Consider the following 24,936-nt stretch of genomic DNA (forward strand, 5'->3'; position numbering starts at 1 on the left):
ACCCAAACACGTGAAATAGGAAATACTGACAAGATCCATTGTTCATAGCAGAAAATTTTCTATGCCCACCTCACTGTAAAGTAATTCAGACCATATTCTGTGTTGACTTTTACGCAATCCCACTGTTGTGAATTGATAAGAAGTACAAGGACATTTGAGGCAAGAAATCACTGCTGCCTGTATGTAGAAATAAAGCAACCTTTGTTTGTAATATTTCATCCATACCTATACTAGATATGCTGTTCTGGTATAGGAACATGCTGATGTACAGTCAACTCCTAATTTTTTTTTCTATCTACCCAGTTAATTTCTTAACCTTGCTTTCTGAATTACCGTTTTGTTTTAAAAGGAGCTTTTCAGGGCAATTTAGAGCTGGTGAATGAGCACGGCTGAAACCAGATCAGGAAGCAGTCCTCCTGCAGCGTGGCAGGTTAACAAGTAACCTGGGAGATGCTCCGCGGAAGATGCACATCACCCACAATTCCTAGCAAAAAACAACCAGAGTCTCTTCTAAATATTTATCTCACTTCAGGCTGGATTTTGGTTTAGCAGGTATTTCTCAGCATTGTGGCATTATTTAAGAATCTGCTTATTGTTACTACAGTACTGCACTTAATAGCTGCTCCAGTCGCTTGGGCAGCAGAGGCTGGAGGGGGAAGGGGCTCTAATGCCAGAGCATTAGCTCCCAACAGGACAGTGGTGGAGGCATTCCAGTGAGCTAATTCTGTGGCAGTGTCAGGAGCAGGTTTTATTTACACCCAGCCTAATGGCGTGCGACTCAGTCATGCATGTTACATGGAGCCTTTACCGTGCACAATAGCCTGCTGCCACTTCCTCTATTAAATCATTCCTATGTTCATGTGGCTGAAAGCTCAGTGCTGGCATGCAGTAGTCAAGCGTGTAAAAAATGATTACTCTGATCCCTTTCAACACAGATTTGCTGCATGAAATGGCCTGGCTTTGACCTGGGAAAATCAATGCTGTTGTTTTAATGAACAAAAAAAAAAAAAATTGGAGCTGAAGCCTGCACTTCCTCTCCCTTTGCTCCCCCCAGGGCTGTCCAGCCAGCGAGTCACATGCATAAAGTGGTCACCTGCAAGCAAACAGCATTTTCCCCGTATAATTCTAAACATCCTTTGTCACAGTAAAGGTATAATGCAGGATATCAATTAGCTGCCATCACTTGTAAGCAAGTTAAAGTAGAAATGCTGGAAATGCCCTACAGCTTTCTGATACAAAGGGCAATTTTCAGCTCCCCACACTGTGCCTTAGGCAGTCTAAACATGAACCAAATTCCTTTTCACTTGGATTCAACAAGAAAAGCTCAGACTCTCTTTGTTGGTGTTTTGTTTTATCATTATCATTTTGGCTGTGTTTCAAAATGTGATGCTTTGCAATGTTGGTTGGAGATGGACTTTCATAATTTACAGTCTGTGGATTCAGCCTCTGGCTTTTTCTGCTGCTTTCATAGACAGGGCTAAGTGCTTCCAGAGAGTGAATATGTTCAAGTATAAAATTTTCAGGGCTTTCCAGGAACCCCTAAATCTCCGTCTTTAAAACCATCCCACCAGTGAAAGCTAGAGCACACTAGTAAGAGAGAAAAGGACTCTAATTGTAGATAATTATTGTCATGTCTTAACATTCTGTCTTTTTATTAAAGTGTTTAAAATCATGTAGCAATTTGCTCTGCTTTGGTGTTGAAAGTTAGTACTGAGAAAGAGCCTCAAGGAGTCATCAAACTTTTCTGTGAATGACATCAAACACTGCAGTAGGAATCTTTAATTATCTATAGTCAAACAGGTTCCCTGTGCAAAAGATGAAAGAATGTCCACAAACACACACACGCACACATGCAAATCCTATCCTGGACTGATAAAAGCAGGGTCCTGCAAAGGCTGAGATAAGCAATTCCAACTCAGGGCACAGGTTTAAACTTCAGAAAGTAAGCATTTGAAAACCTTAATTTTTCCCAGCCATGTTTCTGCTTGGCCCGACTTTCAACAGCCCCCCTTACGTTCTTCCCTTCTGATATTTATAATAATAATAAATAATAATAAATAATAATAATGGCCAGTCTTCGCGAGCGAAGATCCGGGGAAGGTCTTTCCACCTTCCAGCCTGCGCATTGGATTTTTTAGGTGAGACACAGTGTGCGCGGAACTGAGCCCACCCTTTAATCCTAAAGTTCATCTGCTGGGGCCAAGCGAGCTTGGACGGTGGCAGCGAGGTCCTTAGGACGTAGATGGGTTGCCTTTAAGGGCTAATGAGCCCCACCTGCCCGGGAGTGGCCCTGACCGGGAATCGAACCCGGGTCTCGGCGGTGACAGCGCCGCGCCTTTACCACTAGACCACCAGGGGCTCCAGTCTTCTGATATTTAACATTCAGGAAAAGGATGAACTGGCCCTGACTGACCCAACTTGAAAACGCTTTGCAGGGAAGGACTTTATGCCCAAAGTCTCATGTCTTCAGACTGTCTCTTTCCTTCTCACATCTTCCTCTCATGCCCAAGTCTGTGTCTTTGCTCCCATGAGTGAGTCTGTGCACACCAACTGAGAGGCAGTGGTCCCACTGACATTGCTGCACACTTGCTGCTTCCCCAAGCCTGCTCGGGCCACAGATCACTGCCCTGAGTGTTTCACCTTGCTGGCACAAGCCCCGGCACCAGTAAAGCTCCTGGCTCAGACTCAGCTCCAAAAAGCCTCAACTGGAGAAATCAAAGGAGACACACTCCTCAGCACAGGTCCATCCCATCTCAGCAGAGTGCTTCAAGAAGTGACAGACTGTAGCCCATAAGTCTAACTCAGTGTACATAGGATGGGGATTCTCTTAGGCACCCAACCCTATTTCCAAAGGGAATAGGAAAGAGAGCAGCCTCAGAAAGATCTATGCGGTCTCCATGAAAAAGCCTCATTTATGATAATCATCTCAGAGCCCTTCCTGTTCTGCTGTTCTCCGGGAAGGTTTCCTGATAGGCAGCATTGAAACACTATAAGGGGCCATAACCTGAAAATAACATCTGTAGGAGAGAGTGGCAAAAGGTAGAAGCAAAGTATTTATGAACATTACATGAGAATGCAAACAAGACCTGGCTTTACTAGCTAAACCTCATCCGAGCCTAGAATCTTGCTTCAATGTTAGCTCACAGTGGGCAAGACGTGGAGCTAACACCAAAGCTGCATCTCTGAAATCATCCAGTCATGTTTGCATTGAGAATTACCTCAAAGTAATGCCCTCATACATCAAAACTAAACTCAGGAAAAAATGCTAAAAATCAAATCAGAAGAGCAAAAAGCAGGCAGATAACACTTCTGATCTAAGGACCCTGCTGTCACTTTTTTTGTACCACCATTATCTACTTTTATGAGCTGGTAACTAGAGAAGACAAAAATTACACAAGTTGCCCAAGGTGATACAGTGAACCAGCACACCAGAGAATACAACATAGATCTTGCAAGTCCTAATCTGCCACCCTGCCTGCCTCCTTCTCATATGTGTTGCATCCCCAGGAGACAAATAACAGCTTTCGCAAAATGGAGTTCAACCAGAATGCACTTCCTGATCACATACAGGAATATGTATTATAAAAGTACCCTTATTATTGCCTTTCCATGGAGTATCACTTGGTCATTGAAACTGAAATTTCTGAGGAATTTAAAAATAATACTGATAACAGTACAAAAATGTGGCTGAGACGCCAGTTGTTTCTTACAGGGAAAGGGTAATGGAGTGAGCTAAGAAATCAAAGAAAGCATAGTTGTACATATGATTGTGGGCAGAGAGCGAGGAAGGGCCTGCCATAAAAAGAAAATAACAAATGAAGTTCTCCTCTCCACTGCTCAGCAATGGCTGGGGAGGATGTATGGCAAAAGTCAGTTGTGGTTGAGGTTAGGAGTCATGGGTGCCTGTAATTTAACCCTGGATCCAGCTCTCACTTGGTTGAGGCCATTGGGCAAGGCAGTAAAATTCTCTGCCTTCATTTCTCCATCTGTAAAATGGGGTCTGGAATAATACTTGGACTGCAGGGTGAATTAAAGAGCAGCTGTACAAAGCTTTGAAATGTACAACCATAGATCAGGGCTAAATAGCTCTGTTTCTACCATAAACAGTCACTTTGGGCCAATATGTGCTGACATGATGTTATAGAACCAATATTAGATGTTATTAAATGTTGATTAAATAGATAGGTTAGCTTCAGGTGAAAAGCTTGTGTGCTTCATAATGTAAACATGTGATTTTTCAATGGGTACCAGAATTCAAGAGGCAAATATATTTTTTCTACTTTCTTCTAATTTTGTACATACACAATTTTGTACTAGGCTGTCTGTGAACTGTACAGGCACTCAGGCAGAGCCCAAAATTTAACCTAAGGCTAACAGTGAAGGATATGAATTAGCTGTATCCTTCAAAAGCTGTCAATATAGGTCTGATGCTTCACGTACGACATTCAGGGCAGAAGCACCTACACATACAAATAATGCACTTAAGAGCACTGAAAGACAAGATCTTAATCTCAAGAAAAAATGATGTCTCTCCAATGTGTCAGAACTTCAAAAGTAATTGTGAGATCTGCTGGTGATTCTCTTAAAGACTCTTTATAGCTCCTTTTACAGGGGCCTTGGGCTGATTCATGTTGATTGTGTCTGACAGCTAGCATTTCTGTTAATAATAATCATAAATAAAGTGGACAAGGTTGCCTGACCTGAAATGAGCATATCTATAGTGCCATATCCATTACAGCACAGTGAATCTGTGACCACAAATCAGGAAAGGTCCAGTGCTCTTGACACTTTGTATTAAAATAATATCTGTCTTTTAAGAGCTCAGAATCTTTGTGTTCTATCTTTTTCGTTAAATATTTTACCTTAAGAGAGAACACTTACACTTATAAGAAAAGAGATATTACAGAGGATGAAAGATTGCAAAAATTTGCAATTTTTTATTATGCAATAAAAATGCATTTGTGAACAGCTCCATTCTCCCTTATACCTCAACTCCTCCTTCATGTTCTCCTGCACTGAAGCAATAATCCTGGTTTCATGCTGTCATAAATCTGCTGACATGTGAAAAATTATACTATTATCAAACGCATCAAAACAGAATTATGATTTCACTGCTGCAGGACCAAATGCAAACTGGATCTAGGCTATAAGAAAGTGAAGCCTGATTGATTTCTGGACAGTGCTTAGATACTAGATAGGGATAGTGATAATTTTTTTTTTTTATTTCTATAAAACCCCTTGTTGTACTTATACACAAACGCAAGTCATTCAAAACAATACAGAAATTACTTGCTGATATAGGCAATCACATGCAAAAGTAAAGTTCCAGAGATGATACACTCAGAATCTCTCCACATCAGGTGACATACTGAATTAAGAGAGAAGCTTTGTAAATTACTTTGTAGGAGGTTAATGTGCTAGGCTGTGCCAAGTTCACTGGGGCAGGTAACTTCCAAGGACACAGGCTCTCCACTGAAAGCCTTCCACCCCCATTCAGGTCCAGTATCAAGTAGATAACTGCAACACTGCTGACAAATGAAAGAGGAACAAACCCACACCAGAAATTAGAATAAAGAGATGAAGCTCTTAGCCAGCAAAAAAACAGCTGTACTTGGTGAAAAAGACAGGTTAGATGTTATACAACAGTAGAAAAGCAGTAAAGCTAGGACTCCTCATGGTTCCTGCTAAGGAAAGGTTTCTGCTTACCCCCTATGCTAACTTTGCATACCTATATTGCGTGAAAAACCAGTGTCAATGCTGTGCCAGGTAGGCTCAAGGCTGGAGAAATCTCTTCTCACCTGATGTGTCCTCCAGACTGCTACAAAATCGAACTGAAATCTGAGTCTCAAAATGTCCTCTCCCCCAAAACTCCCTTTTTTTGGCCACAGACACAATGTTCGGTCCTGCACAGTAGTTATCAAAAGCCACAGTTGTGAGCCAAAATTCAGCCCTGGTATAAAATACAACACACACATCTGAAGGTTGTATGTCAATACAACACAGAGGCAATGTTTTTCCCACTCACATCTCCACCCTTGTCCAGCCTCCAATGGGCTATCAAAGCAGAGAGAGGTGAAATGAAACTAGTTTTGTGAGCATCAGAGTAAACAAATCCTACTCGTCTACTGATTTACTTCTGGGAGGAACTCTTCAGACTAAAGAATACAGAGGCTCTGCCTAAAGCTTTTCTCAGAATACTTCTAAAAAATATGTCCCTTAGGGAAGGAGTGGAGGGATGGGAGACATTGTCCCCTAGTGTCTAATCTGTTCCCTCATCTGCCCAGTTGACTGTTTTTGCAGAACTTGATAAATTTTTGCATCTAAATGACCTGTGGAAAAAGTCTATGTTATATGGGCAGTTTCTCCACAAGACAATCCAGCATGCACACACAAATTCCATCTCTGTAGACAGCTTTGTTTTCCTTTTCCCCAACACACAAATCATCCCTATTTTTCTCACAAGTTACTGTAAAAGTTTATATTTGAAAGGAGCTTTTAGAGGAAGAGGTCCTCAGAAAGAGGAAAATCAATTTACCACTTAAACTGAAGGGATAGGAAAGAGGTTTTCTCACAGGATGCAAAATTAACTTCAGAAACATTATTTAATCACTTCATCTGGGTTTGCGCTATATAGAGAGATCACTTTCAGATGCATCCTCTTAACAGGTACAATCAGCCATGCACTTATGGATATTGTTTTAACAGCAGTATCTATATCATTCACATCTGTGCTGCATGTGTTCTTTCTGCCACCACAGTCAAGAGCATAAGAAAAGTGAGTTATGCATTACTCAGTTTGTTCACTGCAAATGAGGTGAGTATCGTAGCAAGTGAAATGGCTGGTGAATTAGGAAAACTGGGAGAGAAACACATCTTGGACAGCCAGAGCTGCTGTAGAATAAGTAGCCACTGATATTCCACATACCTATGCACACCGGTTCCAATGTCAACGTGTATTTTTTTCAAAAGTAAGTTAGGAAGGACTTGAACTACAGGTTGGGAGAGCAGTGCCCAGGAAAAAGATGAGGTGACCAGCTCATTAATGCTCCCCATCCCTGTTCTGCAACTTTATGAAACTCATTCTGGTGACAATATGTACCAGTTGCAACTGCACAAAGTCTTGGTGTTACACAGGAGGCTCTTGACCTCTAATTAAAAAGTCCTGATGTAGTGTGAAAGTTACTGAGGATTCTATTCGAACAAAGGGAAAGTCTTTCTGATCCTTACCAAAAAGGTTTCAGATTTGCAACTGCTTCAGTGCAATAGTTCCCATGTATTATTCTTAATATAATCTACTATTTTTTATCAATAAATTACTGGGAAAAGGACTGTCAAGTTAAAAGTTAAAAAACAAAAGTTTCAGACACAGGACAACATCTTTCAAGGGGCATAGGTACAATTCATTCCATCTTCTATGATGGAAGAAAGAATTCAGCAATGGTTTCAGATGCAGGGCATCTTGCACCTTTGGGCATCCAGAGCACATAAAGAGAAAAAGTGGGATCACAACAGATACAGCTATTTGGAAAGACTCTGGTCTTGAACTGGTGAAATGTGCATGTGTCCCAAGTGCTTAAGATTAACAGCTACATTTCATGGTCTCACAAAGGCATCTTTCTGGAATCAAGTCACAAGTATATTTGTATAAATAAATACTTGAATGTGGCGGTCATTGGCATTACTAACCACTTTTTGTTCATCTGAAGTAAACCTAAGTCCAACAGGTGAGGGAGAGACTCCACTGCCAAAGCAATGAAACCACAAAGGATTTGCGCATGTTCCAAACTGAAGCAAGGCAGAGCCTAGGACACACCCTGTCCTCTCTTCTCAGCTAAGAATGGTATTTAACTAGCTCACCTTTAGGGCTAGCTTACCCACCATGTTACTAGTTACCTGCTTTGATCTGCATCCCTCTTTCACACCACCACAAGCTTACCTGCGTTTGATCGTTTCTTTGGATTTTTGAGACTTCGGCACCTGCCGCTTGCAGAGCTACTGTTCTCACTCATGGAGTCTTGCGCTGAAGAGGCACTCCCTGTCGCCTCGCTGTCCCTCATCATGCTCTCATAGCCGCTGCTACCCCCACTGTGGTAGAAGAGGGCTGTTTTCCCCATGGCAGGGGGCAGCTCCCCACTCAGGACACTGCTGTTGTCGCTCCCATGGCCACTGCTGCAGCGGTGAGGTTTCCGAGGAGGGGTGATCTTGCTGTAAGGTGAAGGTAGCATGTGAACAGCTGGCTTCTCATCTCCAGGAAGGCCCCCACGCTCATCTGCCTCTGAGTTTCCCTGCAGCTGTAAGCCTCTGGCACTGGCGCTTCCCTGAAGCAGCTCTGAAATCCGCCCGTTGACAGCCCGAAGAGGCAATTTGGAAGCAAGGCTGGAGCCCCGGCTTCTGCTGAGGGACTGCATTGACCAAGACATGTTCTTCCCACTTGGGGGCAAACTGGAGCTCTGCCCTACGGACTGAGGCAGAGACTTGGTGGAGAAGCTGAGTGTTTTGGTGGCAGAGGCAGACAGGCTGCGGGCCTTGGGACTTGCCAGCAGGAGCTTGCTGACTGCAGAGATCTTTGACTGGCTGGCTTTTGGGGAGGCACCTGCTGACTGGGAGAGGCCGGAGTTGGTGGGTGAGGACATGGCACTGCGGCTGAGGCTCCTTCCAGCCCTAGGCATTGTGGTGTCTCTGCCAGGGCTCATCTTGGAACTCACAGAGGACAGGCTTTCTGCTCTTTCCAGTGACAAACACTCATAGTGGCTTCCTGTGGACCTCCCAAGGGAGTTGGTCCTGCTGGCAAGTTGCTCCAGTTTGGCACTGAAGAGCTTGCTGCTGCTGTTGCTGACGCTGCTGTCAACGCCAGGGCCCTTTTGTTTGGCATTCAGCTCCTCGGGGAAACTGGCCAGGAAGGACACAGGCTGGTTCGAGGGACTGCTTGTGGTGCTGCTGGCTGCACTATGCTGGGGGCTGGCTCTGTTCTTCTGATCCAAGCTTGACTTTCTCACTGGTGGTAGAGGAGGGGTCCCTTTGGGACGAGTGAGGATGCAGTGTTTGGGAGATACCATTTTCTTGTCAAGACTAGCCTTAGAAAACAGGGGAAGGGCAGGAGAACTGACTCCGCTGCTGTCAGTGGTTGTAGGATGGAGATGACTGTCAGACTCCTCCACCTTGCTTGCCTTTGGGACCCCTCGAGGGAGGCTAAAATTCTTCAAGCCGTCACTGGAATGAACAGGACTTTGGGTTGCAGAGCTGGATGCTGCCACCTCACACCCATCCACAATCCTTTTTAGACTGTCAGATCCTGGGGAAATAGAAGTGTCTCCACTGCTGGTGCTAAACCTATCTGAGGAGGACTGCTTTGTGCTGTGCTCAGGCTTGGCTGAAACCACAGCCATGTCAGGCCTTGGCCCATCACTGCTCCCAGGGCTGTCCTTTTTAACATCTTCTTCTCTCTTCAGCCAAGGGTCTTCAAATTTGATATCCTTCCTAGCACTAGACTCTTTCCTGTCGTGGGAATGAGCAACCTTTGGGTCTGCAGTTACTGTCGGTACAGTATCATCAGTGTCTTGTGTTTTGAAGGGATTAACAGCAATACATGGGTACACAGTAATGTTTGTCTTCATTGGGATGTAGCCTTCACAGTTGCTAAGGCTTGCGGTGTTTTTGATTGTGACAGTAGTTTTCCCTAGAGCTGATATTTTACAGCCTTTGATGGGTGACACTTTGCCGAAAGCTTCCTCCCCTATTTCCGACAGTATAAGCATGTTGTCAGCCACTGACTTCTGTTTGTCACTTACACAAATCATGCTGGCACTTTGTATGGTGCTTGCAAACTCGGAGACAGGGGGTTCTGCCATAGCTTCCCCATGCCCATAGCATGCCTGGGCTATGAAACTATGGCACGACTGTTCACCATCACTTCCTGTGCTCATTTCGCTCAACCACGAGCTGATGGATGAGCGCCTGCTGCCATCATCTTGGGATTTGTCATCCAGACTCAACTTTGGAAGTGGAAGGAACTGTGTGATGCTGACTTCAGACACAGGAGCTGCACTGGAGTAACATTCAAGATCTTCAGATATGCTGCTGATAATACTGACTGGTCTAGACCCAGAGGCCAAAGCCTGCACTGAGCAGTCACTGTTAAAACTGATGATACTGGTCGGGCGCCCATTGTCGAGGACCCCACTAATGGTTAGCTCTTCTACAAGGGTGAACACCAGCTCGTCCTCTCCATTCAGCTCCAAAGGTTGCTGAACGGTCACCATGGTGGTGCTCAGAATCTCCTTCTTGGATTCTGGAGACATGCTTTGTTGCTGATCTTCATTGAGAACAGTCTCTTCAAAATCCCCATTGCTGGAGGACACCGACTTCTTCACAATCTGAGGGCTCATGCCTACAGGTGGGGTCCGAATTTCTGGTTGTAATAAAGATTCACTAGATGTCATCCCAGCATCCTTACTCAGGGCAGCTGGTGGGGGAGTGGAGCTGGGCAGGACTCCTTTCTGTGTATAGACCTTGCATCTCTGGGAAGGAGAAGTTGGTGGCTTGTACTCAGACGTCTTTGAGAGGCTTGCAATCCCAAGCCGGGGTGAACCCATTGGCCGAGGTTTGCCTTCCATGAATCCACAAGTGTTGAGCCCTTCTCTGCTACTCTGCAAGCTGGTGCTGTGTGCTAACTGACAAGAGCTAAGCTCTTTACTAGAGCTGCCTGTTACACTCCTGGGAGAAGAAGGAGTTGAAAGATTAGTAAGAGCTCCAGAAGGAACAGGGGAGTGATTTCTCTTAGTTTTACTGGGTGTTGCATTTATATTTTCCTTGGCTTCTCTATCAGGATGCTGACATTCTGGCATCGTATCTTCCTTATCTGACTCTGGTAAGTGGCTAAGTTCTGCCAGCTGGCTTGAGACAGAGCACTTAGACATCTGGTCTGAGCTAAATTGAGCAGGCATCTCTTCAAAGGGAAATTTGTCAGTCTCTTCACTGCCATCTATGCAATCCAGCCTCTCCTGGAGCTCTGCAAAGGTGTTGCACTTCAGGCAGTCTCTTTCAGATGTGCTGGGCCCTGATTCACTAACTTCCTCCAACCTGCCCTCATTTTTGGTCTTTTGCAGAGCAGGAACTATGGGAACAAAGTCAGGGGGACCCTCGTTATCTGTCAGTTCCTTATCAGAAAGGGCAGTGCCATTGGGACCAACGTAAATCACCGTATCACATGACTGCTCACTGCTGGATGAATAATCAGGATCACTTGATAAATGCAAAATAGGAAAGTCTGGGTCAACAGTGTTTCTAGAATGGAAAGGTCTCAGCTGGGTTGGCCTCCGCATCCTGCCCTCCTCACAAGAACTCTCTCCTCCAGAAGAACTCGATGTGTACTGCAATATGAGAGAAAAAGAGTCCATGACATTTCAGCATTGCAAGCTGCTCCTTGCACAAACCACGTGCACAATAAGGTCACAGTCACACCTAAACTGGGAGGTTTCCAAACTAAGTGCACAGAGCTTTGAAGCTGCTTATTCACAGTCCTACAGCAAACACACAGCTAATGTTCAGTGGAGAACCCAATGCCTCAACTCAGAGTCCAACTCAAAATCATGAGACTTGCAAAAAAAAGTGCTAAAAAAATTGATTAGGACCCCACTCTTAGTTGAGCCTGTCCAAAGAAATCAGATATTTAACAAAGCCTTTGCTGATTTTGTGTGTATGTGTATGTGAAGAGGATCAAGCAAACTCATTACATATCATCCTGTTTGGTCATATTTGTAGTGTGTGGAACTGTATAACATCCACTCAGAGGTCTCTGGAGACACAGTGCTTTGATGGTGTGTGGACCAAATCCCTTCACTTGCCTCTCTTCAGTCAGATGACAAAAAAAGCTTTTGTCAATCTCTAGGCTGTCAATTTAAGTGAAATGCATAACATTCACTTGTTCTGCCCAATTCACACCATAAGCTGCACAGAAGGAACCGGGTCTCTAAAACATGAAACAGGATACAGCCCATTCTCATTCTGTTTCTTGGAAAATCTACCACCTCTATTTAGAAGCAGTAGGAATAAAAGAGGCGCCAATGCTGGCAACGGACACACTGTTTTGCATTTATTTTGCTACTGCTCTCTCTGAGAAGCATAGAGAATCTAATTCTTAATTAATCCCAATTTCCTTTAACTCTACAGCAGTTTCATTCCTTATTATTTCATTAGCACTAAGAGCGTAATGGAAAATAAATGCTCTCTGACAGCTATATCATTAAATGAGGCCAGCTTACAAATCTGCTACAGTAGATATGTCTGAACTCACTCCTCTATCTCTGAAGCTGAACCATTTACCCACCCTAGTCTCTGATATGTGCCCTGTGACGCTTGCCTAGAACAAGGTACATACAACCCATGCACTTTGGAATTGATTACTGATTTTTTTACATTTTGGTCTATGCTATTAAGGATCCTTCTTCCTCCCTCCTCCACCATTACAAGAAGGGACTTATACATTGTCTTACCTTAGTTTTCTTTTTCTTCATCCTGAGGACCCGTGATGCAATCTGGATGGTGGACAGTGTCTCAGCATAGTTCCCTGCAGCAGCTGAAATGTGAGCTATCATTGTGGTGCGGCAGTTCATATTCCCCAAGGACTCTCGAAGCAACATGGTGAGCTTGCTGTCTCTGCAAAATAAAATTAATTAAGGCTACATTAGTGGCCAAGGTTTCACTTCAGCCACTATGATGTAACTTGGGTCTCGGAAAGATATTTTCTCCTCTTTTTAATGGAATCCTAATTGGTTCCCTTCCTCAGGTTTAGGCTATGCTGTTTCTGCAGCTGAGCATGCCGAAAAACGCTGGACTACAATTCAAACTTCTTTTCCCAGTTCCTGCTTTCTGTCTTCTTCTGGTCTCAGTCATCCCTGCACTGTTACTACTGCCTATACAGAGATTCAGACCAGGACTAGAGACTATTAAACCCAAGTAGCAAACATCAAACTGCTGCCCTTTTGAAGTGCAGAGTATGCAGGCAAACCCTGGCCCAGCTCTGGAGGACAAAGAGGGTAGTGGATTAGATTAGAGAATACCAATTTTTTCTTGCCTTCTAGGGCACTGGATAACTCAAGATTAATAGTAGTTAAATCACTGAAGTCAATTTTGGATGCTACTGGTGAAATACAAAACAATCAAGTCTTCAGACTTCACACAATTGTTCTTTCATACTAGATCTTTTCTTCCACTGAGGCGGAAATCAAATTTTCTGTTCTTGCTACTTAGTCTATTGTTCAGCATCGGATAGCTTTTGAAATGCTGATGCCTTATTGTGGGGCTGCCTGTGACTGGACTGAGAATATGAATTTTAACAGCATAATGATGCATACATAATAATTCTGTGGTGGTCATCTAATCCTGTATTCAGAAATGCAAAATATATAATTTTTAAAGAGAACTTTATCTACATGGTGCACAGGTCAATTGGATGGTTCTTTGTGAAATGGCATCCCCTTGAAGACAGCCTCTCCTATGCTTAAGGTTGGGGATGACAGTCACGTACAGCTGAAAACAAAGGCAATGACAGCCTGATATTTATCTATTGGTAAATGAATTGCTTTCACTATTGCAATGATAGCAACACCATCAGTGGCTGCGGATCAGATTTTTGGGGCTCACTGTTCAATATCTTCTATTGACCTGTGGTGCGTGTGTGACCTTGGTCATTCACTTGACATTTCCAGCTCACAGGAGCTCTGCATAAAGCTGCAACTGCTGGGAACTGAAGCTACGCCTACTGGATGGGACTGATGGACAAACACTAAAACTCTTGGACCTCTCTTTTTGATTAATAAACAGCAGCATTTGGGCTGCATATTTTGATATATTTAGCAATAACTTTGGAAAGCTCATAAATCGTGCATCTCCTGAGATTTCTAGTACTTACAATTTCAGCTTGGCTAGCAATACTGGAAGTAAAACTTTTTTTTGTTTTGGGATTTCTGCTTCCATCTGCTCCACATACAGTGAAGACAGTCAGGTGTCTTTGAGAAGCAAACAAATATTCGTACAGACTATACTGAGACAGCCTCACTCATTTCAGTTGTGACCCAAGGCTGCTTTAAATCCACAGACCCAGAGTTAATAAGCTGCTGTATCTCAGCTTAGTGTCCCTCCTTTCCATCATGGAATAATTAAGATGTCAAATTTTGTACATCAGTTACTGCCACTCCAGTGCAGAGTAACAAGGAAATTATTAACATCTGCACAGAAATCAATAACAAGCCTTTCATTTGCCAGTGCTTCTATCATAGCAAAACATGAGAGGACAGAGGAAAGGGCAAAAGAATACATTCCAAACATGTTGGTCTCCTGAGAACACATAGCCCATGCAGCCAGCATCAGCAAACTGAGGTGTGGCTCTCCTACAGACATATGCATTAGGAATATAAAATAATCTTTGCCATCTGCCTGTACTGAAATACACACTGGCAAGAAGAATGACAATGCAAATGATCCTCTGACATATATCAGATGGAAAATAAAGGGCAGATTTGTTAAGGATTAAAGCATGAAACCCAGCAGTAAAAAGCCCAGGCAACACTGATTTCTAATTTCAGAGTTTGTTCATTCGGCAGTCTGCATCTTGACTATCAACTTCACTCTGCACCCAGAAAAAATAATTAACCACATGTCACTACTCTACACTGAAAAAAAAAAAATAAAGGGGAAGAAAGTCATGAAACACAGATTTTTGTCAATTCTGGACATTGTCATAAGACAAGTTCAGCTGTTCACTGATCTCTCACAATACCACCTACTCACTTTGGAAGGAATGAAATAAAATAAAAGAGAATATAAAACACAAAAATATGTGGTTTAATTTTGAACTCATTCTATCCTCTTCAATTAAAATATTGGTAAAAAATTTTAGATGTCTCACTGAAATTTGATTGACAGACAGTATGAGACACAAAGTAGATATTTTGTTCTTCTGAGTGCTGACACAGCATTTCTGCCTGAACAAAATGGAAAGCTATGAATTGTTTCATTAGGTGATTCATCAGCTGGTATTTGCAAATGCAAAATATCCCATGAAAGCAGAAGTTTTACAAAGAGAAGGTCTGCACTTCTGCAGTGGAAGGGCTTTGAGAAGCAAGACCTTTGTTGATCCTCTGGCTCTGCAAACTAAACTAAGTGACACAGAAATTTTGAAGAAGCTCACAGAAGGTCTGCTGCTCCTGGGTGCATGTTGTTCATTGTATTAAGCAGAGGCTGGCTAGTAGAAGGTCCCAGAGTTCTCACAGCAGCATAGTGAAATACACCAATGTTTTTATAGCAGATGAGAGAACTTCAGGAATGCCAATGCCAATGGTCTATTTCTATTCTGCTCCAAAAGCAATAAAAATTATATGCCAGAGCAGCATGATGACACCATTTAATATACCTGTCCTCATTTTAAATAAATTTCTGTCCCATCCACTAATGATTTTATAGTTTAGGAAATTTACCATAACCTATCAAGAATATGAGGATGTAACACACAGAGAAAAATGAAGGTGCGGTCAGGATACCACACGTCAGACTTCAATGCCTGTATGCCAGTAAGTCAATTCTTTCAGTATTTAAAAGTCATCCCATTTTTTTCTTATTACATCACTTGGTCTAATAAAATAGATTACTCTTACACCTTTCCTTGCCTAGCTCCTTAGATAGTCACTGCTACAGGAAGATGCTACTAAATATTATTCATACATGTCACACAGGTAAAACTCCAAAAGAAAGTATGCAGTTTTATCTCTGGAAAAGTCCAGAGGCAGGAGCTCCATGGGCAGGAAACTAAACCTAAATGTCTCTATGAAGCATGTGTGCAGGTGTGGCACAGAAGATTGCCAGGTAGAAATCTTCAGTTAATTCCATGGAGTAACAGCCCTCCGTACGGAGGGCTTCTCACTTCTCCATTCTGCTCCCTTTTCTCCTCTATTATTTCCACTCTCTCATATTACAAAAGCTGCTAAAGAACTTACAGTGCTGCTAAATCAAAATCCTTAATTTCATGACTGGATACCATTTTTACACTAGACCCTTCCCTCAATCCCTGCACAGGAAAAACAGTGCTCACTGAACCATAAATTATTTAGTCTTTCGTTTAATCCTTGCCTTGAAATGGACAGACTTGTCCATTATCTACTGTTAAGTACTATACATACTCATCTCTGAACCCAGAATGACTGATTTCTTCAAAGGCTCTTTATTATTTTTTCCTTCCCCTGTGGAGTTCATTAATGCAGTATCTGATTAATGCCTCTGAGGTGAGGTACATAATCCTCTGATCATACCTGAAGCATCGAAGACTTCACTAAGTACAAGTGTTTGGTGTGAAGCACCAATCTTTCAGAATACTGATCATTACATAGTCTTTCACATTCAAAGTACAGCTAATTTTGACTTCTCTTAAACATAAAATGGGTCAGCTGGTTCTCAGTCTGGGTACACAAAAAAACCAGGAACACACAATTAGTAGCCCATCTAAAAATTTTAGGAGCACATTGGCAGAGCTAGTTCTGGAAGTGGTACCAGTTGCCTTCAGAAGATTTCCCTTCACTTCCACAGTCCTCAATTCCATTTTCCATATACCTTCCAACTTCTGCTACAAATTAGGGAAGGTTTTATTCACAATGACCACATTGCTGCACAGATCCAATTCATGTATAAAGCAAGTCGTTTATCTGCCTTGAAAAAGATGATACTTGAACAGACAACATAATATATAGCCCATTAATTTTTACACTTCCTGCCCCTGTAGCAACTGATTTCAAAATCCAAATGCCCTTATTATTTGTATTTTATGTAATTTCATATGAATTTGTGTTTATACTTCAATGAGACTCCAGCAAGCCTGGAACATTCCTATGGGTTAAATAGCCTCAGTTGCTGAACTAGCTGGTGGCAGCAGCCAGATGCCACCTCTTGTTTGGACAAGCAGTAAAGAAGGAGAACATGACTCACAATTTACCATGAGGTTTTGCTAGTATTTGCTGCCTATAGAAAAGCAGTGAGCCTCAGGAGCATCACAATAGCATAGTGATAGTATCACTATAGTATCACTATCACAGTGTTTCTGCTGTGCTGTACGAAAGCTGTGATCTCATGTGTTTTCATGTCCTTTTTGACATGCTCTTCTCTTGTCAGACAATCCTATTCTCTTCAATCAGCATCTCTCCTGGGCTTTTCTCATCTAACCTTCTTGCTTGTTCTTACTCCCTTACCATGACACCCACCCCCAATTCCTCCCCTAAACAGCCTGACAGAGCTCAGTTTCATCCTACAGTGGTCTAACTAGCAACACCAGACTTTGCCATTCTCCAGTATCACTGCCAGACAGTCTTCCAGTATCAATCTCCTCTTTCTTCCCCTCTTCCTCCCACTAATGTCCTTCACTTCCTGGATTTTCCTCTGCCAGGTCCTCCAGCTTGACAAGAATCCATGCAAGCAATGTGTTCAAAGTGAGCTACACAGAAAAGAGGCAAACGGTAATTGCTTTTGTTTAGGGCTGCAAAATAGAATCCATGAATAGAAAATGAAGCAGTAAGAATAAACATTACGCTTAGGAAATTCAGAGGAATTTTCATTGCCCAGCATTTCACTCTGTGCATGGGAGATGCAAACACAGAATTGTTCCACAAAAAGAAGGGAATACTGGAGAAGAATATTCAGCTGGAATATTAGAATAATGATTTTTCTGTGGAATTATTTAGCCAGTTGAATTACATGCTTTGTTTTGGTCTTTCCCAAGACCACCTTAATATTTTCTTTGTCTTCCCTTTCCTCTCACTCCACGGCTATGAGGATTTTTGGCTATTCAACAACAACGGCAGCACCATTAGGAATAGGAATAATAACATTCCACAAGGGAGACAGTACAATAGTATAGCTAAGCTTTAGGAAGAGCAAGGCTGTGTGTTTGTGCTCTCTATTAATCATATACCTTAGTGTCTTCCTAGGCACTTGGCCAAAAGGAGAGAGTTGTCAACTCGCTCAAGGTGTTATTGTTACAGCATCAGATGATGTATGCCCTCAGGTGTCTTGTAATCTAATTATTTACAGAGGTATGTCAAAGGAAAAATCTCAGTAACTATGGCAGTTATTTTTGATCATGAAGTCTGCTCCCTTGAGCTGATGCACTGCTTTATTCACAGTAATAAATGCTTACATGACAAGGGAATCAGATAAAGACTATATTTGGTTTTGGCTCTTATTGCCTGGGAATAATCTCTATCGAGGATAGTTTGTAGCTCAAAAGGCACAAACCCAACAGCAGATGTTACAGGTGTGTAGCAGCTGAGCTCACAATGAACCAGTATAGTTTGCTTAGTTATGTCTTTCCTTTCTGCTAATAATTCTGATAGAGGGAGAGAGGAAATGGGAGCAATATGTGTAGGCACAGGCAAAATGAGGCTAGGTGGAGTGATAAAGCCTTCAGTGGTTCAGCCACGTAAGCCTGGCTTTGTTAGTGGAACGAAGCAAGGCAGCTGAAGAAAGATGAGTAACGTCTTGAACCTTTAACCTGGGGAATCTTTCACCTGGTGAAACAAGGCATTGGAGAGATAATGAACTTGTTCCAGGTGGAAGCTCAGGAGCTTTAAAGGGAAAATAAAGCAAAGTGGAAATTTCCACTGCCACTGCAGTTAGGTATCTTGTATGAAGTACACTAGCACAGCCCAGAACATTGTGCTCACTGCGCAGAGGAAGGGGGACCCAGCTAAAAGGACTATGCTGAGAGGATACTGTGCTCAGGTTCATGTACTGGGAAAATCACAACCACATCTGGAAGGGATGTGACACTGCAGCAGTCAAGAGGTCAGGAGCAGGAGAAAGGGGTTGCTGCAGCCAAGTATGGGGTTTACATTTAAATAGTACTATCACAAAATGCATATAAAATGTAGGGAGATTCCCCCTACAATTGTTGTCTTTTAAGAGCAAAGTTCATATTGCAGAACAATCCTTGTGGTTTTGACATGCACAACACATGAGCATATGGCAGATGCGCAAAATAGCATCTTTTTGTTTCTTTTCAGCAAAAACAGAACATAAAATCAATGAGAGAAGGAGAGAGTCCCACTGTTGAGGCTGCAATTCAAATCAGTTCAGTTTTTGGTCCCTTAATACAAGAAGGACATTGAGGTGCTGGAGCATGTCCAGAGAGGAATGGAGCTGGTGAAGGGTCTGGAGCACAAGTCTTAAGAGGAGCAGTTGAAGGAGCTGGCATTGTTTAGCCTGGAGAAAATGAGGCTCAGGGGAGACCTTATTGCTCTCTACAACCACCTGAAAGGAGGTTGTAACCAGGTGGGGGTTGGCCTTTTCGTTAATTTATATGGTTTGGTTCACTTGTATTTGGCATTTTGGCAATACCAAACTGAAGACATAAACACTTATCTACAGTTCAATGTATTACTCAAATGAGAGCTAAGAGATCAAAACGTAGTTTAAAGTCATGCAGCACAGCACTTGCAAGAGCAAGTTTTGGGGTGGGAGGAGGAAGATGATTGGGAGGGCAGCTCTATTGGAGATCAGTGATGGTTTCAGAGAGAAGTCTACACTGAAAATGAAAAAAAAAATTATCCTTCTCCTCTCTGTACTCCAACTCCCAGCATAGAACCAAATGCCATTCACAAGCAACCATTAAAAACATGCAAACAAAGCTCAAAGATAATAAAGAAAAGGATCCTACTGGTCTGCCTCATTACAGTGCCAGCTCCTAATAAATTCTAGCTGAAAAACCAAAGCTCAATTAATCCAGGGAGCTAATTAGGCTCAGCAACTCTATCTTGGAGCTAAGGCCAGATCCCCCAAAACTGGCAATGCCACTGGTTAAGAAAATGTGAGCAATAAGTAGACTATGATTTATAGGAGAAAAAAATCATACAGTTAAAACCAATAGTGATCCAGATTTTAAATAATATAAGGACTCTGCATGTGCTAACTTCTACCAAGATACACTCAGAAAAGGAAGGAAAAAGCCTTCTGTCTCCCCATGCCCCTCCTTGTTTCCCGTACTTGGAAGCATTACGGCAACGTTTGCCTCAGCCTATCTGAATGGTTTGGTTACTTTATATGAGAAGACAACAGTATAGCTGCTATGGAACAGCAACTGGAGCAGCTTAGGAGCCTGCCTGCCTCTCCTCTGCTCTGCCTGCACCCTGGCAGTGCAGCAGGAGTGCTGGGAAGGGAAGGATTGGAATGTAGTTGGACAGTGCCTATGCCTATAGGGCACATAGCAAGAAAAAGCATGAGGAAACACTCCCTGACATGTCCCTGAGGACATGTTATGGAAACCACCTTCATACCAGCCCTTCTAGTGGCTAAAATTGGCAGGAACAGAGCAGACACACAGCGAGGGCATTTCCACCATCACTCCATCACGATGAAGAGCAGGTCCCACTCCCCTTGCTCAGCATCTTCCCTTCCAGTGCTACTGGCCCCAGCTCCCACTGCCTTAACAGGGCCAAGCAGTGGGGAGATTAAATCAAGGCTCTCAACTCTGCATTCCAGAGGCCAAGCAAAGAGCTTGGTTTGCAAAAGGCCTCAGCTCCCTGCAGCTGAGTTGCTGCCAGTCTCATCATCGGGCTTCATACGTGTTGAGGAGCCACCATGGGTGACAGGCCCTGCTGAGAGGGCAGGGCAGCAGTCACCTCAGCTCCCCTTTCAGTGCAGAGAAGCATCTGCCTACCAGACTGGTATGAGTCATGTGTTACCCTCACCCCAGGCAGGTTGGTGACCATTTTGGCTGCTGCCTGATGAACAGACTGGGAATTTGGTGGTGGGACTGAAAGGCAGCTTGGCTGCCACACAGAGCACTGCTGTGCAACCCGGCCAGAGGCAGCCACTGCTGTGCACACAGCAGCACCCATGAGCCAGAGCAGCAAGAAGCAGCTTTGCCCTCTGCCTGCAAGGAGTGTTATGATTCATATGTACTGAGAGTGGAATACCAGGGTTATTTCCTCAAATGAAAATTAACTTCAAATGTTTGTAATTGATCCATGAATATTCATGATCTTTTGGGAGGATTTCATAATTACTTCATTCTGGTTAGGCTCATTTGATCTGCAGCAGCGATAGCAGTAGTTTACACTCCTTCATCAAGATGCCAACAATTTGGCAGCATGACCTTCCCAGTTTCCTGTGCTGGAGAGCAACTCTAGTTATTCTAATTGCAATCCCAAATGGAGTGGTACCTGAAAATAAATTGACTGCTGTTCAGTTTTAGAAACCACTCCAGTTGGCACTGCTACTAGTGTAAATAGATGACATCTTCAGGAAACTGGGAAGGTCACTCAGCGAAATAATTCACATTTTGATAAGTAAGATTTTATATGCCAACCTCCTATAGCCTTCAGCATTGTAGCAGAGGGCAGTGAAAGCACACACACTCCTGTGTGGGAAGAAAAAAAAAAGAAAGAAGAGGGTAGATTTGGGTTGTCAGTAATGATATGAAAATTTCTAATTCCTCTATGCCACTCTAGATTTACTCCCAAAGAAAGTTAGGCTTAAGAGTTCATGCTGCCTATGTACCTGCACACAAGCTTGCTTTATCACCTCCAGCAATAAAATGCTAGAATGTTGGCCAGTGTGAAGAAACTTTGAGAAAATAATACAAAAAGCTCAAGTTAGTAAGCCTCTGTAAACACTGTGAGAATTGGTAGCTGGGTGGATGGAGAGAAATCTTATTTGTGCTTCCACAGAAACCAGACTGAAACTCTTCAAACTCCACTCCTGAACACAACAGAGAAATCGCACAAATGAGAGGAAATCCCCAAAGTAGGAAAACTTTTGGCCAGTTTTATACCCTTTTGGATGTCAAACTGAGAGGCAAGTTGTTACAGACATTATTTTCTGGATGCTGATGCTCCCAGAACTGTCCATTTAGATCAACAGACAAAAAAATATGCACTTACATGAAAGTGGGTCTTTACTATAAGCTGTCAAAACCCGAAGTAAAGCAGTGAAAATATTAAACTATCAGCATAAAGCAAAATATACAGTCAGAAGCCCCAAGTCATGCTTCTCTCTCTGGTAATAAATTTAATACCTTTAAAAATTCCTTTTCACATACAGCTCCCAAGTCTCCTTCACAAAGCATGAAACTGATAAAACCTGATAACAGAAGCAATCCCTGTCTGTTGGCAAGGAAGATGGACTTTGCAGCAGCCAAGCTATCTGCTAACCGAGGATAGGAATTAAGCAGATGAAGGAAGTTCCAAAATGGAGAATTTTTTAATGTGTCATCTCCCATTTAACAGCTGGGGACACATTGGCCTCAGTTGCTCAGCTCCAAACCATCTACAAATTAAAAACCCATGACTTCTATTAAGGAATACTATACTGGCATGTACATGTAATACACACCTAGACCCTAGACAACATGCAAGACTGTCTTTCCAAAAATCTGGGTAAGTAATAGTGGCTAAGTATGGACTTCACTGTTTAAGTTTACACATTCTTTCTCTTTCATGAAGAGTAAGAAAGCTGAATTTCTCCATTATACCAATTTTTTAAAAAACCAAAATGGACTAGAAAGCTGGTTGCACTTCAAGAACTCACTTTACTACTCAATATATAATTTTAGGATCAAAATAAGTGTTTTAGATAACTGCAATGATGTTTGCAGAATCTAATGAACAGAATGATCTCTGGCCTGCTAGTCCTTGGCCTACATATCCTGTAAGTCCTATATTTGTACTGCCAGCAGTCAGTATGGGTGGGGTGAGCTTGTTAGGAGCTAGAAAGAGACCAAGAAGTCCTTTCACGTAAAAATGAATGGCCATCAGACAGACCACAGATGGGCTGAGCTGCTCACACTACTGGCTGATTTAGAGATGTGATGAGACAGGCTGAGCAACAGCAGCGATGATGGCGACTTGCATGGCAATTAAAGATCACAGATGAAAATTCTCTACGTATGCCTGGGTTTGGTGATGTCCAAAAACAAGTCCCAGAACTAGAGATTTTATTCACTGAAACCCATGGCACTGTGATCCATACCCAGCCATCATTGAAATCTCCAGAAAAGCTCCCATATGCTTCAGAGTCTGAACTGGGCTTTTACAGATTTAGTGACAGGATACATGAGACAAAGACTAAACCAGTCTCTTCTCAAGTCAAATACGTGGCATTGAACTTAAACTGTAGCACTAGGCAGGTTTATGATGACAGTTTTGGCAGAAAAGGACCAAATATAGCTGGTGTAGGGCAGTGGGAATTCTGTCATCTATAAACCCAGGCATAAGGAAAGTAAATGTATGATTCTTTAACATCTCTCACACTCCACCATACTTCATACACAGTGAGCCTAAACAAAACCTGAGGGACTCCAGACTCAGGCAAGTACTATGTATTGTAAGTAAAAGTGGCAAAATTGATGTATACATATTTTAATGTATATATTTGCTATTTAAACCAAGAGGAAATAAGCTGTATCAAATATATTTATCTTCATCCATGCAGCAATTTAAAATATTAATGAGACACATTTATTTTTCATGTTATGTGAAGTTTCACTCCCCCTTTAAATGGATTCTTATATTTATTTTGCCCATTATAACACCACTGAGTAGAGAAGCTTTTCAATAGGCTCTTATACCTCTAACGCTTCAGAGATCTTCTTATAGCCTTTGGCAGCAAAGAAAAGGAACTCTCTTAAATTTGCCATTTAGTAATTGTTACATAGCTTGCAGTTTTACCTGAGGTAACCAGAACATGCTTTAGAGTTCAATATTATATCTATTCTGCTCAGAAAAATGACTATAAATTTGAGTTGTTCCATGTTAACAGCTGCCTTTCCATGAGATTGGTAGTCAGAATAGAGTTGTGAGTGACAGAAAGCAATATCCAATACTGATGTTTGTATATATTTAGTTTTAAATGATAAAAAGATATCTATTAAAGTTAGCTGTTCAAAATCCAAGAAGCACTAAAATAAAATTTCAAAGATAAGCTGAGCCAGTCTTTCATAAAAAGCTGCTTTCAACCTTCAACCCAACTGTCCTCAAAAAGCCTCAAACTGGAATCATTCACGATGTGCCTGGAAGGTCCTTCTTCTGTTTACAAAGCCGGTGAATTCCCACAGCTGAAAATAGCTGAGGCTTGAGTACTTTTTGACAAAGTATTTATTCTAGTTTTACACTCCATCCTTGGCATCTGCTGTTGAATTTAGACAGAGACAAGATACTATAGGGACGTTTGGCTTGAATCAGTATGGCCACTTTTACGTTCTTACGTTATAGAGATTTATAGGCCGACTCTGTAGTCTCCTTCCTGCATCCCCTTTGCATGCCTGCTGTGTTCCCCTAGGGACAGAGCAAAGAGTTCCTCAGCATCCAATCAACACTTGTCAATGTGTCTGGAGACACAGAAAGGCCAAGAGGAAAGACAGGCCTCCTGGTAAAGACAGAGCATGGACAACCACCACAGAGGGAAAAGGAGGAAAGAGAAATGCATTGCTTGATCCTGTAAGCCCAATCCCCTTGGGTTATCACCAAAGCAAGGGTGATGCTTGGGGTCAGAAGAAACTGAATTATTAGCTCCTGCCCCTACCCAGTACAGAGAATCATATAATCCTCCTTAAGCATTTAGAAAACCCATCCTTAAAACCTAGCACTGCCCACACACACTTCCATTTCAGAGTGGTATGCTGGAAGCCAGGTACTTCCCTATCTGCCCATGCTCTTTGGTTTCCATTGCTCTTGCTCCCAGGGAATGCTCCTCCACATATACAGAAATGTGATCTCCGTTCCTTAACTCTATTTGGATATGCAAGCCAAATTAATTTCACATTCTCTCATGTGAAAAGCAACCCTTGTCAGGCTTTCTTGTTCTTGTTGCAGTCTGAATTCTTCCTTCATCTATATGGGATAAATATACCAAAGCTGTACCCCAGAGAGGAATTGCCAGCACCTTGCATAGCTATTACTGTTT

General features: G+C 42.5%; 1 protein-coding gene across 2 annotated transcripts in view; it reads right to left on the minus strand.

Moving 5' to 3' along the window:
- Positions 1–24,936, minus strand: part of KIF26B (kinesin family member 26B) — a 283,959-nt gene that overhangs the window by 14,812 nt on the left and 244,211 nt on the right. For both annotated transcript variants that reach the window (XM_050315249.1, XM_050315250.1), the window contains 2 exons: positions 12,492–12,654; positions 7,937–11,369 (listed from right to left, as the gene is read on the minus strand). In XM_050315249.1, coding sequence (XP_050171206.1) covers positions 7,937–11,369; positions 12,492–12,654 — 3,596 coding nt within the window. The remainder of the gene's footprint in view (positions 1–7,936; positions 11,370–12,491; positions 12,655–24,936) is intronic.

Source organism: Myiozetetes cayanensis, unplaced genomic scaffold (assembly GCF_022539395.1).
Source record: "Myiozetetes cayanensis isolate MyiCay16 unplaced genomic scaffold, myiCay2020 scf2-11, whole genome shotgun sequence".
In the NCBI taxonomy this organism is placed as follows: Eukaryota; Metazoa; Chordata; class Aves; order Passeriformes; family Tyrannidae; genus Myiozetetes; species Myiozetetes cayanensis.